Source organism: Bos taurus, chromosome 11 (assembly GCF_002263795.3).
Source record: "Bos taurus isolate L1 Dominette 01449 registration number 42190680 breed Hereford chromosome 11, ARS-UCD2.0, whole genome shotgun sequence".
Classification (NCBI taxonomy): Eukaryota; Metazoa; Chordata; class Mammalia; order Artiodactyla; family Bovidae; genus Bos; species Bos taurus.
Window position 1 is genome coordinate 87,997,480 of NC_037338.1, and position 16,310 is coordinate 88,013,789.

The window sequence follows — 16,310 nt, forward strand, 5'->3', positions numbered from 1 at the left end:
TCAACCCAAAACACATTCTCCAACTTTTCAAGAGAACATTATGAAGCCTTATGAACACCGATGAAGCCTTTTCTTCATCAGATGAGGATATCCATGTGTTTGTCTCAAATAGATTCCCTTCCACTTTTTTTTTTTTTTTTAACTGTAACTAGATGAGCACTTCTCAAGCTTTCACATGCTTATCCATCACCTGGATCTCATTCGTCAACCTTAATTAAGATCAGCTCCAGCTGCCTATTGCCATCCTCATTTTAAAAAATCAAGACCTATGTCATTTAAAGAACTACTTCAATGGAGAAACCTGTGAGGACAGCGTCACCTCTGCAGCCTTGATCAGGAAGTGCCCAATGGTCTCAGGCTCTGACTGACCTTGGCAAGCGTGCCTTCTACACAGTAGCCGGCTATGATGACGCCATTCCTCTTATCAGTACACCAGCTTTCAAAGAGCTCTCTGGATAAACCACTTTGCATCATGCCTGGGGAGGCCATGACCACGCTGGGACCAATGTCATCAAAATGATCCATGCTCTGAGAGAGAAAAGGAAATGATAACAGCATGTTAAGATAAAGCATTCCTTATTTATAAAGAACACCAAAAAGTGAGGTAAAAAGGTTAACCACGTGACTGGAAGGGCCTTGACAAAACTAGCAAACATTTTAAGTTCCTGAACAGTTTATTTAGGCTGGGAATGAAAGGAAAACAAAATGATAAAAAGCCATTAGTTCACACTGACCTTCAAAACCTTCTTTAGGTAGCTAAAAAACCATTAGGAGCATTTTCAGTGCCTAGCAGACAGGCAGAGTCAAATGGAAGGAAAAGTCAAATGGGTTTCTATCTATCCAAGACAGAACTCCAAAAGAATTTCCCCAAAGATTCACAATGGCTTTGCACACTTCATCAGTATTCTGAGTTGGCCTGGAAATCTAACTAAGTTTAACACTGTTTCTAGGGAAAATTTGGGTCTAATTCCTAAGCAATTAACCTAAAAAATACTTTGTGAACAGAACCTATTAATAATTGGAAGACCACTTATAACTTGAATTATTTAGGGCATTATGTTATTATGATTAGAGCATTAGTTCAAATGAAACTTTTTATTTAAATAAAAGGAAATTAGATTTTATTGAATAGAAAAATAAACATGAAAATTTTCACATATGGAATCTGCAGTGCTAATCAAAAAGATGATTAGGTCTGAGTAAAAACAGAAAAAATACATAGCAGATATTTTTCTCATCAGGGCTTTTTATTTCTATGGCAGAGGAATCCAAGTTATATAGCAATAGTAAATATTGAGAACATGTAGAGACTTGGAACAAATGGCAATATTTATATGTTTAAGCAAAAAGGAATGCCAGTTGCGAAGTTTATGGTATCCCTCAGAAAAGTGATGAAAGGTAAGACTTTAGCATGGAGTCAACCAGAGGATCAATGGCAGGCATCTCCCACTGTTAATGACTTACTTGAGTGTTATTCGTCCTTCTTTCTTCCACAAGCACTCACCTTCAGATTACTAATGTGTTTGAAAACAAACGGATTATTGATGTTGATCTGTTTGCGGATTTTGTCATTCATGGCGTTCACATATGTCTGGTACACTGCCATACACTTCTTGGCCAAAGATGATGCATAGTATATTGGAATATCATGGAGTTCTGGGTGATTCTGCCAGTACTCATCTAGAGAGATTTTACAAGAAACACATTTTTCTTTTAACGTGAGGTGGTGGTTTAGTTGCTAAGTTTTGTCTGACCCTTGCAACCCTATAGACTGTAGCCTGCCAGGCTTCACTGTCCCTGGGATTCTCCAGGCAAGAATACTGGAGTGGGTTGCCATTTCCTTCTCCCCTTAATGTGGGGTAAATAGCTCAAATAATAAATCTTACACACAAGAAGTTTTTAAAAAAATTCAGAAAAGAAATAAAGCACAAAACTATAAAGAGGTTAAGAAAAATTAAGTAAATTAAAAATTTACTAAAATTGGTCCTAACTCAAGCTTAAAAAACCAGAACTTCTTTCCTTCTTTTTTTAAATGAGAGTATACTGACTCGATGGATGTGAGTCTGAGTGAACTCCGGGAGTTGGTGATGGACAGGGAGGCCTGGCGTGCTGCGACTGATGGGGTTGCAAACAGTAGGACATGACTGAGCGACTGAACTGAACTGAACTGATGGTTAATTGAGAACATTGTGTTAGTTTCTGGTGTACAGCAAAGTGATTCAGTTACACAGATTCTTTTCCACTCTAGTTTATCACAAGATACTGAACACGGTTCCCCTGTGTGACACAGTAAAGCCCTGCTGTTTATCTAATTTATACACAGTAGTCTGTACCTGCTCATCCCAAACGCCCCAATTATCCCCCCTGCCCCAGCCTTTCCCCTTTAGTAACTTTAAGTCTGTTCTCTGTCCCTGTGTCTGTTTTGGAAATAAGTTCATTTGTATCATATTATAGAGTCCACATATAAGAGATAACATATGATATTTATCTTTCTCTGTCTGACTTACTTCACTTAGTATGATCATCTCTAGGTCTATATATATTAGGAAGCTGAAGGTAAAAAAGGCTGAAAACTGTGGCAATTTTTTTTTTTAAACTTGATTTATAAGTGAAACCTCTATATAAGGACTGGGACTTTTCCCATCACATGTGTTACATTTCTTGCTTTGCCCTCTGGTTTAACTGTTCATATTCTTTTAGATATGATTAGAATTTTTAACGGTGTTGATGCTCTCATATATACTCTTATGATTTCTCAAATACCTTCCAAAGTATACTATATCCCAAGATCACATCACAGCCTGGTACTTTTTGTATGTACTTTTATGAGAAAACTTCAAGTGTTAAAAAAAAAGATGAATAACTTGCCCAGAGTCATATGGTTAGATCATGGGTGAGATCTGAAACCAGTGGTTGGCAAGGTCATCCTCTCTATTATAGAACAGTACAGGGAGAATCTAAGGGACAAGGAACAAGGGCGGAGAGCAGTCCTCATTCATAAAAGGAATCACAATATACTTGATAGTAGGGTTGTCAGACAAAAACAGCAAATGCTCAATTAAACTTTAATTTCAGACAAATAAAAGATTTTTAGTATAATTTGTCTGAAATACTTGCTATAATATCAAATATATTATTTATTTGAAATTAAAATTTAACTGGTGTCCTGTATTTTTATTTACTAAATCTGGCAACCTGATGATGGTGACAACCTGGCTTTACATCTTCATTTCTTCTACTCCTCTCATTACTTTGCCATGGAGACTTTTCATTTTAAGACTTCTATAAGGACAAATGTGACATGCAGTAGGAAAGGAGAACCAAGAGAAAAAGGACTGGCTAAGGCTTTAGAAAATTTAGCTTCTACTAAGTCCTTCAGTTGTGTCCAACTCTTTGCGACCTTTTGGAGTATATAACCCACCAGGCTCCAGGCAAGAATACTGGAGTGGGCTGCCATGCCCTCCTCCAGGGGATCTTCCCAACCTGGGGACTGAACCCACATCTCTTCTGTCTTCTGCAGGTGGGTTCTTTATTTAGCACTAGTGCCACCTGGGAAGCCCTGTCTCTCTCAGAGATTTGCTTTTGATCTGAGGTCATTTATTCTTTCCCCTTATTTCCCTTTTCAGTGTAACAGGGATTCTATTTGTCCCTATCATCACACATATGGAAGAACTGAGAGTGAGAGCTCAAGACCTTTTCTAGTTCTTCACGTTGAAGCCATATACGTATAAAGCACTTACCAGTTATTCTTAAAGAAGAGTGCATTCCCCAGAAAAGAATCACAGAATGTTAAAAAGGGTTGCTAAATATAAATATATGTAAAAAGTGATACCCACTGTTCCTCTTATTACAAAAAGTTATACATGCACATTAAGGTATTTGGAAAATGGAGAAAGGCAGGAAAAAGAAATCATCCAGATATCTAGATTTAATATCTGGATATCTTTCCAGTCATTTGTGTATTTTCTACCTAACTAGGGTCGGAGTCCACAGTTTTGAACCCTACTTTTTTGGTCCACTTAATATATTATGTAACAATATGTATTAACTCATCTGAAACATGATTTTTTTTCTAGAGTGTGATATTTATTGACATAATATTTCATTAGAAATATTTAGAATTATGAAATCTCTTAACTCACAGAATTTTCGATGTATTTATTTCCCAGAGGTTGAACTGCTGGGTCCAAGGGTAGGGTATTTTTAAGACGCTGACTGTTCACCATTTATAGTCCCAGCAGTGCTGGAAGACAGTCGCTGCATCTCTAGGCTCTTACTGGCAACAATTCCCTCGTCTTAAATACAGAAACCAAAGCCCAGAGGGTAGAGTGACCTATCCAAGGACATGCAGTGATCTTGCTCTAACTGCACTGTAGGATTTTGAGACTATCCCAAATAAAAAGGAAAAGGCGTACCTAAAATCAAGAGGAGTTCCTGGGCCCGTCCGAGGGCAAAGACAGGAATGAGGCCTCGGCCCCCTCTGTTCACAATATCATGGACGGTATTACAGAACCTTGCCTCTCGCTCCTCTCGCTTCTCGTGGATATGGGTCCCATAAGTAGATTCCTAAACAACATGAGAAGGGTGAGACCAGGGCTGGTGAGTCTCAAAGAATACAAAAGGTAAATATCAATGAAATGTAGAAGCAAAGTGACCTACGTCTCTATTATTATGCAATTTACTTGAACATATGCTGTTAAAACACTAATTGGAAAGAAGAGTGAATAAAAATGTTAGAATTCAGGTCTGGCTAAGGAAAAATATCAGGAAATAGTTCAAAAATGTATCTTCCCTGCTCAAGATAATTTTACGATGCTTCTTTCAGCACTGGCCGCCCCCCAGGAGCTTATCAGAAGTACCAGAGCCCCAGCTCAGCCACAGTCAGAATGTGTATTTCTATAGCATTACCAGATGTTTCATAAACACATTAAAATTTGAAAGGTACTGCTCTACAGTACCAGATATAATGAAAATAACTTTTTACCCTGAGAATTAAAAAAAAAAGCAACTTTCCTTAAGGTCAGTTTACATGCTGAATATACCATGAGCTAAGACAAACTGAGTTCACTCACAATACACTGCATATGGACAGCAATACACACCAGTCCCTCATGCTTGGGTAGCTGGGGGATGCTGTGGGTGGTGAGGGGGCAACAGACAGCACTTCCACCGATATTCTTATATAAACCATAGGACCAATGCAAATTTATTAATTTGCTCCTTACCACTCATCCCCTCCCCACCAAAGCTTCTGTACAGTTAATTGCAACCTAGTAGGAAGGTAAGACATACACATAAAGTTAGCAGGTACTAGAGGCCAGAAGACAGTCACCACGACAAAGACAGTGGGGCCACGCCATTCTACACAACCTTTAAGACGTTCTACATGTTTGGAGTAATTAACCTAAACAAGAATATTTGGGAGACAGAATATCATCTCCGATATTAGACTAGCTAATATATTTAACACGAAGTGGGGTTGCACTACAAAGAGAGGCCAAAACATTTTTGTACTAAAAAACTAGACATATTTATATCTGATCACAGATATGAAAATGAGATCATGTTATTTTCCCCTGGAAAAAATCCTACTTACATTACACTAATTACAATACAGGGCACTAATACTTACAATGATAAGAATATCAGGTTTAATGTTAGGAATTTCAGCTGCCATTAAGTGTCTGTCTTCTTGTCTTGAGAAATCACCTGTGTATAAAAGCTGAGAAAAAGAGAAAGTTAGGAATTAGAAAAGTTAGAAAGTTAGAATTCTGGAATGCTTCATTTTACTCTGAATATATTTCACTCATCAATTCTTGAAAATGAAGTGCAATAGAAAAAATAGCCTAATTTTTTAATGAAATGTAGATGCATTCAGTTCAGTTTAGTCACTCAGTCATGTCCAACTCTTTGCGACCCCATGAACCGCAAAATGCCAGGCCTCCCTGTCCATCACCAACTCCCGGAGTCCACTCAAACTCATGTCCATTGAGTCGGTGATGTCATCCAGCCATCTCATCCTCTGTCGTCCCCTTCTCCTCCTGCCCTCAATCCTTCCCAGCATCAGGGTCTTTTCCAATGAGTCAACTCTTTGCATCAGGTGGCCAAAGTATTGGAGTTTCAGCTTCAACATCAGTCCTTCCAATGAACACCCAGGACTGATCTCCTTTAGGATGTACTGGTTGTATCTCCTTGCACTCCAAGGGACTCTCAAGTATCTTCTCCAACACCACAGTTCAAAAGCATCAATTCTTCTGTGCTCAGCTTTCTTTATAGTCCAACTCTCACACCCATACATGACCACTGGAAAAACCATAGCCTTGACTAGACAGACCTTTGTTGGCAAAGTAATGTCTCTGCTCTTTAATATGCTGTCTGGGTTGGTCATAACTTTCCTTCCAAGGAGTAAGCATCTTTTAATTTCATGGCTGCAATCACCATCTGCAGTGATTTTGGAGCCCAGAAAAATAAAATCAGCCACTGTTTCCTCATTTATTTGCCATGAAGCGATGGGACTGGATGCCATGATCTTAGTTTTCTGAATGTTGAGCTTTAAGCCAACTTTTCACTCTCCTCTTTCACTTTCATCAAGAGGCTCTTCAGTTCTTCTTCACTCTCTGCCATAAGTGTGGTGTCATCGCTTGTATCTACTTCAAAATGTGTAACTTAACTCAGTCATAAACCATCTAGAGTTTCAATTATTCAATCTAACTAATGGGAATAATATAGAATTTGTCCACAAAGATAACCTTGAGATGTATTCTCAGCATCTTAGAGAAAAAGGGCATGATGATCAGGAAAGAACTCTTTACTTTTTTGAGATGCTTATTGTACTCTTCTCAATCATGATACAGAAAGTACTAACACAGGGGTAGGAACAATATTTACAAGGCAAAAGTACCAGCTTAATTTTACCTTGTTTCAGTGTTTTCACACTTTGCTAGCCTTAGGGAATATTCTTTAGTACACTTGGTGGCGTAAGCCCTGCACTGATTTCTTACGGGCAGGAAATTCCCAAGCTAGAGTGTACCTTCACGCCTGCGATCTCGATCATGAACATGGCAGCTCCCAGGACATGGCCGGCGTGATAACACCAAAACTTGATTCCTGCAACTTCCTTCACTTCATGAAAATTGATGGTTTCAATTTTGTCCATGCTTTCTTCCAAATCTGTCTCAGTATACAGCATGTCGTCTGCTGATATGTTACTAAATTTTTAAAGATGCCAACACAAAAAAATTAAGGGTAAGATTTTCATAAGTCTTTAAACTCAAAGAAATTGTCTGTGGATGACATAGCCACATATTTCTTAAAATCATATTGTAGGTGTTATGCTATTTCTAATCTCTTGGACCTTTTGTATATGTTTTTACTCTGCTATTATGAGAAAAATGCTTAGTGTATATAAAGCATGATTTCAAGCAAAGCACACACACTAAATTAAGGCAAAGTACTCTTTAGGATAGCACTTCTCAACCTTTTTTCCTACCCCAACACCTTCTGTGAGATAAAGGCACTCACACACATTGAATCACAGCAGTTTTCCCCACCTGTGATATAAAAAGACTTATCTAGAAAATCTAACAAGTTTTCTCTGGAAAATTATGCTAACATACTTCAAAAAAAACAAGAGAGGTTGGGGTTAAGGACACAGTCTAGGGCCAGACTGATTGGATCTGAATTCCAGTTTTGTCTCTTACTGTGACCGTCATGGGTAAATTACTTAACTTCTCTGTGCCTCAGGCTGAAAAGTGAATTTAAGTGAAAGTTTTAGTTACTCAGTCATGTCCGACTCTTTGCAACCCCATGGACTGCAGCCCGTCAGGCTCCTCTGTCCATGGAATTTTCTAGGCAAGAATACTGGAGTAGGTAGCCATGCCCTTCTCCAGTAGATATTCCCAACCTAGGGATCGAACCTGGGTCTCCTTTATTGCAGGCAGATTCTTTACCATTTGAGCCACCAAAGAAATCCATGCCTGTCTAATCATCTGTAAAATGGGATTCATGCAGAGTCTGCATCACAAGGCTGACATGAAGATGAAAGGAGTTAACATGTGTCAAGAACTGAGGACTATGCCTGGCATATGGTGAGCTTCATTTAAGTGTTAACCAGTAAAGTCATTACCAAGGATAACTCTTCCATTTTCTGTATGTTTACAGAATAACAAACTGCATCTTAGCTACCCTAGGAATGTACATATGAAACAGTAAGCCTTTGAAGGTTTATCATTTGTGCTATACTTATCACAAGAAGGCTCCAAACTTTCTGGAAAAGGAGCAGATTTTTCTCTTGCAGCTGGAAAAAGCTTCCCCAGGGAACCTTTTCACTTCAGACAGTCAATTTGCTTTGATCAAATCACCCAAAAAAAGACTTCAATAGATACCACTGTATAATGTATTCTGCTTTAAATTTTAATAAAATTATGAAATTCCATATATAGAATATTGCTATCATACCTTATAACTCACCTAAATTTCAAAGACTTAAAAGGATGCAAAAACTACATAAAACCTTTACGCCAAGGAGGTGCTGGGGACACAATACCTATTTGATGAGTTGGTACTGAATGAATACATGAGTGATACCCTTGTGAATAAGAAGAAAACATCTCATTTCAAAACACAAAATGGTCTATATCATCAACTGTGTGTATTGGGTAGAACCAAGTGCATGTATAAATCTATTAAGGTAATTTACCTAACTTTGACATAATCTGAAAGAAGCCATCTATAAATAGCTTTTGTAGCATGAGTCATAAATGTTCTTCCTTTGAAACTTGTCTTCTGTAGAAACCAGGGCAAAGCTCCACAGTGATCCAAATGGAAACTTTAAAAAAAAGAAAAAAGAGCTTCTGTCAATTTTTTAAAATATTATATGTCATATACTTTAGATACAGAAGAGTTCTATGTAACATTAGATACTTTCAGAACACCCAGAGTAGGTATGTGCAGAGGGAAGGAATAATGTATTTAGTTTTAACATAAGAAAAACAAAAGTATTTCTCTCAAATATAGCCAAGCCTATTCTCAAAAGTCAAAATTATAACAAGCGCTTTAGTGGTATAAAACCCACTTCATATGGCTTATATGAAACCCATCATGGTTTACATATGAAGTTCCCACAGAACAGTGTGACAACACAGCTGCTGTTCAGTCGCTCAGTCGTGTTCAACTCTTTGTGACCCCACAGACTGAAGCACGGCAGGCTTCCGTCTCCTTCACTATCTTCCTGAGTTTGCTCAAACTCGTGTCTATTGAGTCGATGATGCCATCCAACCATCTCATCCTCTGTCGTCCCCTTCTCCTCCTCCTGCCCTCAATCTTTCCTAGCATCAAGGCCTTGTCCAATGAGCCAGTTCTTTGCCTCAGGTGGCCAAAGTATTGGCGCTTCAGCATCAGTCGTTGATGAATATTCAGGCAACACAGCAGCCTCAGGGATATTCTGTGAGAGGGCTTTCTTAGTCTCAAGTTTTACAATGATCAAGGCATATGTTATCTCTTCCCTCCCCCTCATTTACTCTAGATAAGTGAAAGGAAGTTTTCTGTCATAAACTTCTCTCACCTGTGATGACAATATGGCGTGCCGTCTTAGATGTCTGCAATATAATTCCTAGTAGAAAATATTTTTAAAACACTAGAATCTTAAAATCTGGTAAAGATTGATCTTTAAAGTAAAAGTCCTTGAAAAACAATGCCCGCAATAAAAAGTAAAACAAAAACAAACAAAAAGCCTTACTGACTAATTAGTAGGAGATCAATCTCAGCTGGGTCAATCAAATCAATATAAGGAAGAGCATCCATTCCTTCTAGGCCAGGATGGATCCCACAGTCCAGCTGAAAGACATGGGAAAGAGATCACAGTCTTCTCCACATTTTATTCAAATTCATTCAACAAATAGACATCATAACTGATCCATCATACCATACACAATCAGGAAAGATTCTATATGTTTGAAATGCAATTCTTATTAAATGGGTAAATACGCTGTTAACAATTCTAACTTCCCAAATTTAAATACAGCTCATATTTAGAGTCACAAGGACACAAAATACAAGAAATCTTCTTTCTAGTTACTTTTTGTAGGCACTCTAATAATGAATGAACTCTTTTGCAAGAACTTTAACATCAGAAATGGCTAGCATTTTTTAAAGTTCATAGATTCACTACTACCACATGTGACTATCGTGAGAAGGCAACGATTAGAAAAACAGGAAACTTCTCTGATCAGGACAATTTAGGTATTAGAAGACAAATTCTTCAGAACCAGTCATTCCTGAATTATATCCTCATTTGGGAGGGTGTTTCTATCAAATTAATACAGTAAATGATTAAAAAGATTGTGTCTGCTGTGTGCCTGTTCTTTTAAGTGGGAGAAGGGGAAGAGTGAGACCAAAAGACCCTGATGAGCCTCTGCACCGCCTTCATAATGAGGACCCCAGAGACCACCTCTTCCAGTCCCTCCAGCTCTCAGCTAAGGAAATGGGCTGAGAAGGGGCCTGACTTGCCCAAGGCCAGGCACCCTGGTGCTAACTTAGGCACCTCGGCTACCAGACCAGGGCCTGGCCTACTGTCCCACTGCACAGGAGGAGGTTGGAGTTCTGCATGTGTTGAGGAGGCCAGTTCCCTGGGGTCTCCCACTGCGGGTGGGGCAGACAGGTTGGCAGACCTTCAGGAATGGAAGAGGGATTTGGAAGACTTTTAGATTAGGAGATCCAGTTGACAGTTTTACAATCTTTAGTTCCTCAGTCTAATATTATGTCAATGCCAAGTGGAAGTATACTAGTTTTCCACGTTAACATTTTATAGACGCATATACTAACCATGACATTATTCTGGGGGCAAAACAGTTAATATGCTGAATAGATAAAACTACTGAACTAGAACAGACCTAACACTCAATGCAGACATAGACACACTGTTAATCTGACTATACTGTGCTTAGTTGCTCAATCCTGTCCAACTTTTTTTGACCCCATGGACTGTAGCTCACCAGGCTCCTCTGTCCATGGGGATCCTCCAGGCAAGAATACTGGAGTGGGTAGCCACTTCTTTCTTCAGGGCATCTTCCCAACCTTGGGACTGAACCCAGGTCTCCTGCATTGCCGGCAGATATTTTACCAGCTGAGTTACCAGGGAAGCCCAAGGATACTCGAGGGGGTTGCCATGCCTTCCTCCAGAGGATCATCCCGTCCCAGGGATCGAACCCAGGTCACCCGCACTGCAGGTGGATTCTTTACCATCGGAGCCACTTACCATTATCTTCCTCCCCTTGAACTCCAGAATAATACATGATCTTCCCACTTCCTGCCCAGCTCCACTGTGAACATTCAAAGGAAAAAATAAAAATGATTAAAAAGCCATCAAAATGAAGCCAAATAAATTCACACTTTTTTTTACAACTTAAACTACGTTCCATCTGATGACATTAACTTGAGACAGATGAGTTCCACAAAATTACAAAGACAGGGAAGAACAGCATCAACTTGGGGAAAAAATGAAAAGTGACCTCTGAGAGGTCAGACCGAGAGGATCAAAGGTTAAATCCAACCTTATGAATGTTAGGGTTAAAATGATGATGTATTTAAAATGTAAACTAGCAGGGACTCAGATGATTTAATAAAACTTTTAGAATTAGCACTTAAGTAAAAACCCATAAGCAGTTAAAAATTCTTTCAAGATGATAATACACATTTACCAAATAGCTTAAATTTAAATATTCATACATGTGAATCTCATTCCTTTTTCCTGCTACTTTCTGTTATTTCACTTAAAACAAATTTCCTTTCTTCAGAATAAACAGCCTTTCTTTCCAATTATCACAAGGCTTTAAGCCTCACCAGTCTAACCCCTCGCCTTCTTTGATGCCTTATCCCAACCATTCTAGCTTGTGATTCAACCACTTATTTAATGTCAAGCAGTTTTTTGGGGTTTTTTGGCTGTACTGTGGGGCGCGTGGGATTTTAGTTCCCTGACCAGGGATTGAACCTAGGACTACAGCTTCTGTAGTCCTAGGTTCCTGTAGTCTACAGGCCTACAGGTTTGAAAGTGCTAAATCTTAGCCACTGGGCTGCCAGGGAACTCCCTCAAGCAGTTTCTATTTGCCAAGCAGTGTAGATAAGCACCTAGCATATGGAAAGGCCTAATACCAGGACCCTGGCTCCAAGAATGGATAGGCTACAGGACTGACATGAGATGGACGCATCCTCAGACTGAGATCCTACTTCAGAGCAGGATGCAAAGAAAACCAGACGACCACCGTGAGCCCCTGGCCTGCCACTTTAACTGGCCCTCTGCCCTCCCTCTTGAGTGTCCCTCCAGTTTTTGGTGCAGTTTTTCCTACAGTTGTTGGTATAGTAACTATTTCAAACTTTCTCCCCTTTCCTAAATTTTCCCATGCTGTATCCTACTCTTGAGTCATGGGCTTTCTTTGTATCAAAAAATTACATAGTTTGTTGGTTCCCTCAACTTGCCAACCCACTCAAATCTCTCTCTTCTTCCACTTCTCCTGGAACAGAGAATAGACCTCTCTCTGTAAGGCTAACCTTTTCACCATGGTTCTACACTCTGCCCACCTCCTCCCTCCCTCTGAGGTACTGACCCCTGCTACATCACTGGCTTTCCCCTTACTATCTTCTTTGACATCTGCATTTAAACATCCCAGTCATCCTTGTCCCCAAATGAAAATCCCTTAATTCTAATCTCTAGTCTCCCTGTCCGCTTACTAAAGGTTACATATTTTGAATTCTGGCTTTTTACCAACCATCCCTCTGAAACTCTCCCTGCAAAACAGCTCTTTGTTGCTAAGTGCAGAGAGCCCTTCTCAGTTCCTATCTCACTCTTCTCCAGGCAGCACGTCATCTTATTCCCTCTCTGAGCCTGGTTTCTTTGACTTCATGCTCTCATCCTGTCCTGCTGGTTTCCCCTAGTTTCCTTCATGCAGCTGCCTCTACCCATCTTTCAAAAGCTGTTATTCCAAGGGTTCTCCCCTTGGCTCCTTTTTCAGTCTTTCTGATCTTCATCTTCACATTTTTAATACATTAAGTGAAGTCGCTCAGTCGTGTCCAACTCTGCAACCCCATGGACTGTAGCCTACCAGGCTCCTCTGTCCATGGGATTTTCCAGGCAATAGTACTGGGGTGGATTGCCATTTCCTTCTCCAGCGGATCTTCCTGACCCAGGGATTGAACCCGGGTCTCCTGCATTATAGACAGACGCTACACCCAGACAGGCCACCCAGGAAGTCCTACAGTTAACACATGAGGACTTCCAATTCTCTATTTGTAGTCCAGATTCAGGTATTTGTTCTCCCGAATCCCAGACTTCTAAGTCACCTGGTTTTGGTCTCTCTTGGGACATCTCACAGGCGCCTAACATTCAAATATGCCAAACAAGTTTGTACTTCAAGTCCCTAGCCCGTGCTCTTCTTTCTGGAACACTCTGCCCTGATATTGACATATTGGCTCCTGTGTATCATTTGAGTCTCAGTTCAAATGTCACCTCATTTGCCCTTCAGACCACTATATTTAACACTTATTACTACATGATGTCATTATATCTACTTGTTTATGGCTTATTTCTCACTATTAAAATGAAAGCTCCATAATAGCATAGATGTCTATTTCACTCACTGCTATATAGTAAGGTGCCTGACATGCAATAAATCTCAAGAAAAACCTACTGAATGAGTAAAAACTCCCAAATTAGGAAACTTGGGAACATTACATTAAGTTAAAGAAGCCAGTTTCAAAAGATTACATGTTGCAACCCATTTATATGAAATGTCCAAAACAGGGTAATCTGCAGAGACAGAAAGGAGATTAACGGTGGCCGAGGGCTGGGCAATTTGCAGGGCAATGATACACGGTTTCTTTCTGGAATGATGAAAATGTCCTGACAGTGGTGATAGTTGTAAAACTGTATAGATTAAAAACTGTCTAACTGTACACTTTAAATGAGTGTGCTGATGTGATTTCAATCTCAATAAGGCTGTTATAAAACAATTTAAAACTCCCAAACTTACTCCAGACCTGCCCCATCTTGGGTACTCCTGGAGTGAGTAACAAACACCACCACTTACCAGTTATCCTACCTGGGAACTGGAGTCATCCTAACTCTCCTCTCTGCCCGGCCTTCCCTTCCACATCTGCCCTTTCTAACATATCTGATCACTGACAAAGCTCTAAAGCTTTCACTTCTTTACTCTCAGGTCTCTCTTTCCAACCCACTGCTGCTCATTTCACTCATTTCAAGATCTCACTGCTTATCACTTGGTTTGTTTCAATCTCATCCTACTGGATTCTCTCCACTTGATCCACCTTTTTTTTTTTTTTTGGCCACACCATGAGGGATGAGGGATCCCTCATGGGCATGAGGGATCTTAGTTCCCTGACCAGGGATCAAACCTGCATTCCCTGCAGTGGCAGCTCAGAGTCTTAACCCCTGGACCACCAGGGAAGTCCCTTAATACACCTTTAATTCATCTGTGCCACTGCTGCCAGAAGCATCTTTGATCTTCCTAAAGCATAATTTCCACCACATCCTATCCTTGCTTAAGACCCTTCCTTGGCTCCCTATAACTGGCAATAAAGACTCCAAATCCTTAGTATGCATGTATACAAGGTCCTTCATAAGCTGGACTCTGAAAGCCTCTATAGTCTCATCTGTTATCTTTTAGCTGAACCCACAGGGAGACTGGCCACAAAGAGACCTCTCATTTTCACATGTGCCACTTCCTCAGCCTGGAACATCCCTGCCCCCATGTTTTGGCTGTCTTTAATTTGTAGTCAATCTCTAGGACTCAGTTCAGTGTCCTAATTTCCAGGACGCAGGATGGCACTGTCTTCTCACCAGAAATCCACTCTGCATGCTCTCAGGGCCTTACTGCAATGCCTATGTGTCCTCTTACAGTAGTCACAATTCACTGAGCACCTACAAGGAGCTCTGCTCTGGACAGTTAAGTGCTGCTCGACTATTTCCACAGGAGGAAGTGGGTTCAGTGAGGCTGTTGTCCTAGTAATCGCTGGAGTATGGACTGGATTTCAGGTCTGACGCCAAAGCAATTGGCTGCTATTATTCCAAACTCTCTCTCCAGCACTTTTCATTTGGCACTGCAATTCCCATCAAAAGGGTGAATTCAGTTAACTCAGCCCTGTCTTATTTGTATCCCGAGTGCCTAGTGTGCTGCTTGACACTGGCTCAGAGTTTGCTGAACACAAGAAGAGATGACAGGTGCGAAGCGAGCGGCGGGCAAACTTGTGTTCCATCCCCAGTAGGTGCTCAAGGAGTTACTGAATGAACAAGTGAAGGAGATACTTTCTACCTTTGGAAAAATGTACGTGTTCATTTGGTGCTAACTCATGTCTAACAATAAACGTGTTTGCAGATTCAAACTGCGCAGTTAGGCAAGTTCTCATTTCTCTAAGCAGCATTCCAGGTCCATAAGGTGCTTCTCTGACAGAAAGCCATTTCCAGTGAAAGACAAGGCCTCTCACGGTCAATCAGCGACTGAGATATTGTCCTAACATTTCTGCCTTTTCACCTCTCCCACTTTCTACCTTCCCTAGTCCCGGAGAGTGTAAGCTCTGAATGGAACTCACAAGTTCCCTAATGTATTTCCCCTTTCACATTTCGGCAAATATGAGTCCTGGAGGTTAATAAGGCACAAGTTTAGTTCTTCCTCGCGCTGTCACAGCCTTATCCAGGTTATCATCTGACCCTGCCATCCTCAGCATCCCTGGTTCCCTCACGAGTCGCCCCTCTTGGGCGTATACGAAAGCGCCCTGCGGTCCCACCATAGGCCCTCGCCCCCAAACGCGACATCCTATCCTCCCTTGAGACTGAAGAAAAAGCAAAATCCTATTCAAGTTAGCAGGCCCCTTCCGATTCAGTTTCTCAAACCGCTGCAGCGCAGAGGCCTGGCTCGGGCCAGGAGCTGGCTGCCGAGGCAACCGGCCCTGGGGCGGGGGGCGACTGAGGCCAACCATCGGGTTCCCCTCCTCGCCTCACAGTCACGGCTTCAGTCCCTCTCAGGTCCCTTACAGGGGTCGGATCAGCAGCTGGTCACTCTCCTCTGCAGGAATCGCGGACATCTCAGAAGTCCAAACGGGAATGAGAAACAACAGGCCGCAGGAGTCTTTCTAAACTAGAAGAAAAGACACAGAGACCCTAAGAAGGAAGAACCACCCCTGCTCCATCCCACGAGAGCACAACTTCCGGCATCTAGGCGCCCGCGACACTAGGTTCCTCCCTTCGACTTCCGGTCGTAGAGCCCAACTCGCAAGGCTCCTCCCAGCCCAGGCTTCCGGGGACC

General features: G+C 41.0%; 1 protein-coding gene across 1 annotated transcript in view; it reads right to left on the minus strand.

Moving 5' to 3' along the window:
* CPSF3 (cleavage and polyadenylation specific factor 3) overlaps window positions 1-16,194 on the minus strand; it is a 33,484-nt gene extending 17,290 nt beyond the window's left edge. The window contains 9 exon segments of the mRNA NM_174284.2: window positions 370-528; window positions 1,505-1,680; window positions 4,416-4,566; window positions 5,633-5,722; window positions 7,031-7,208; window positions 8,699-8,827; window positions 9,737-9,834; window positions 11,255-11,318; window positions 16,040-16,194. Of these exon segments, the coding sequence (NP_776709.1) occupies window positions 370-528; window positions 1,505-1,680; window positions 4,416-4,566; window positions 5,633-5,722; window positions 7,031-7,208; window positions 8,699-8,827; window positions 9,737-9,834; window positions 11,255-11,318; window positions 16,040-16,089 (1,095 nt within the window). The 5' untranslated portion in view covers window positions 16,090-16,194.
* Window positions 16,195-16,310: the final 116 nt, after the last annotated feature.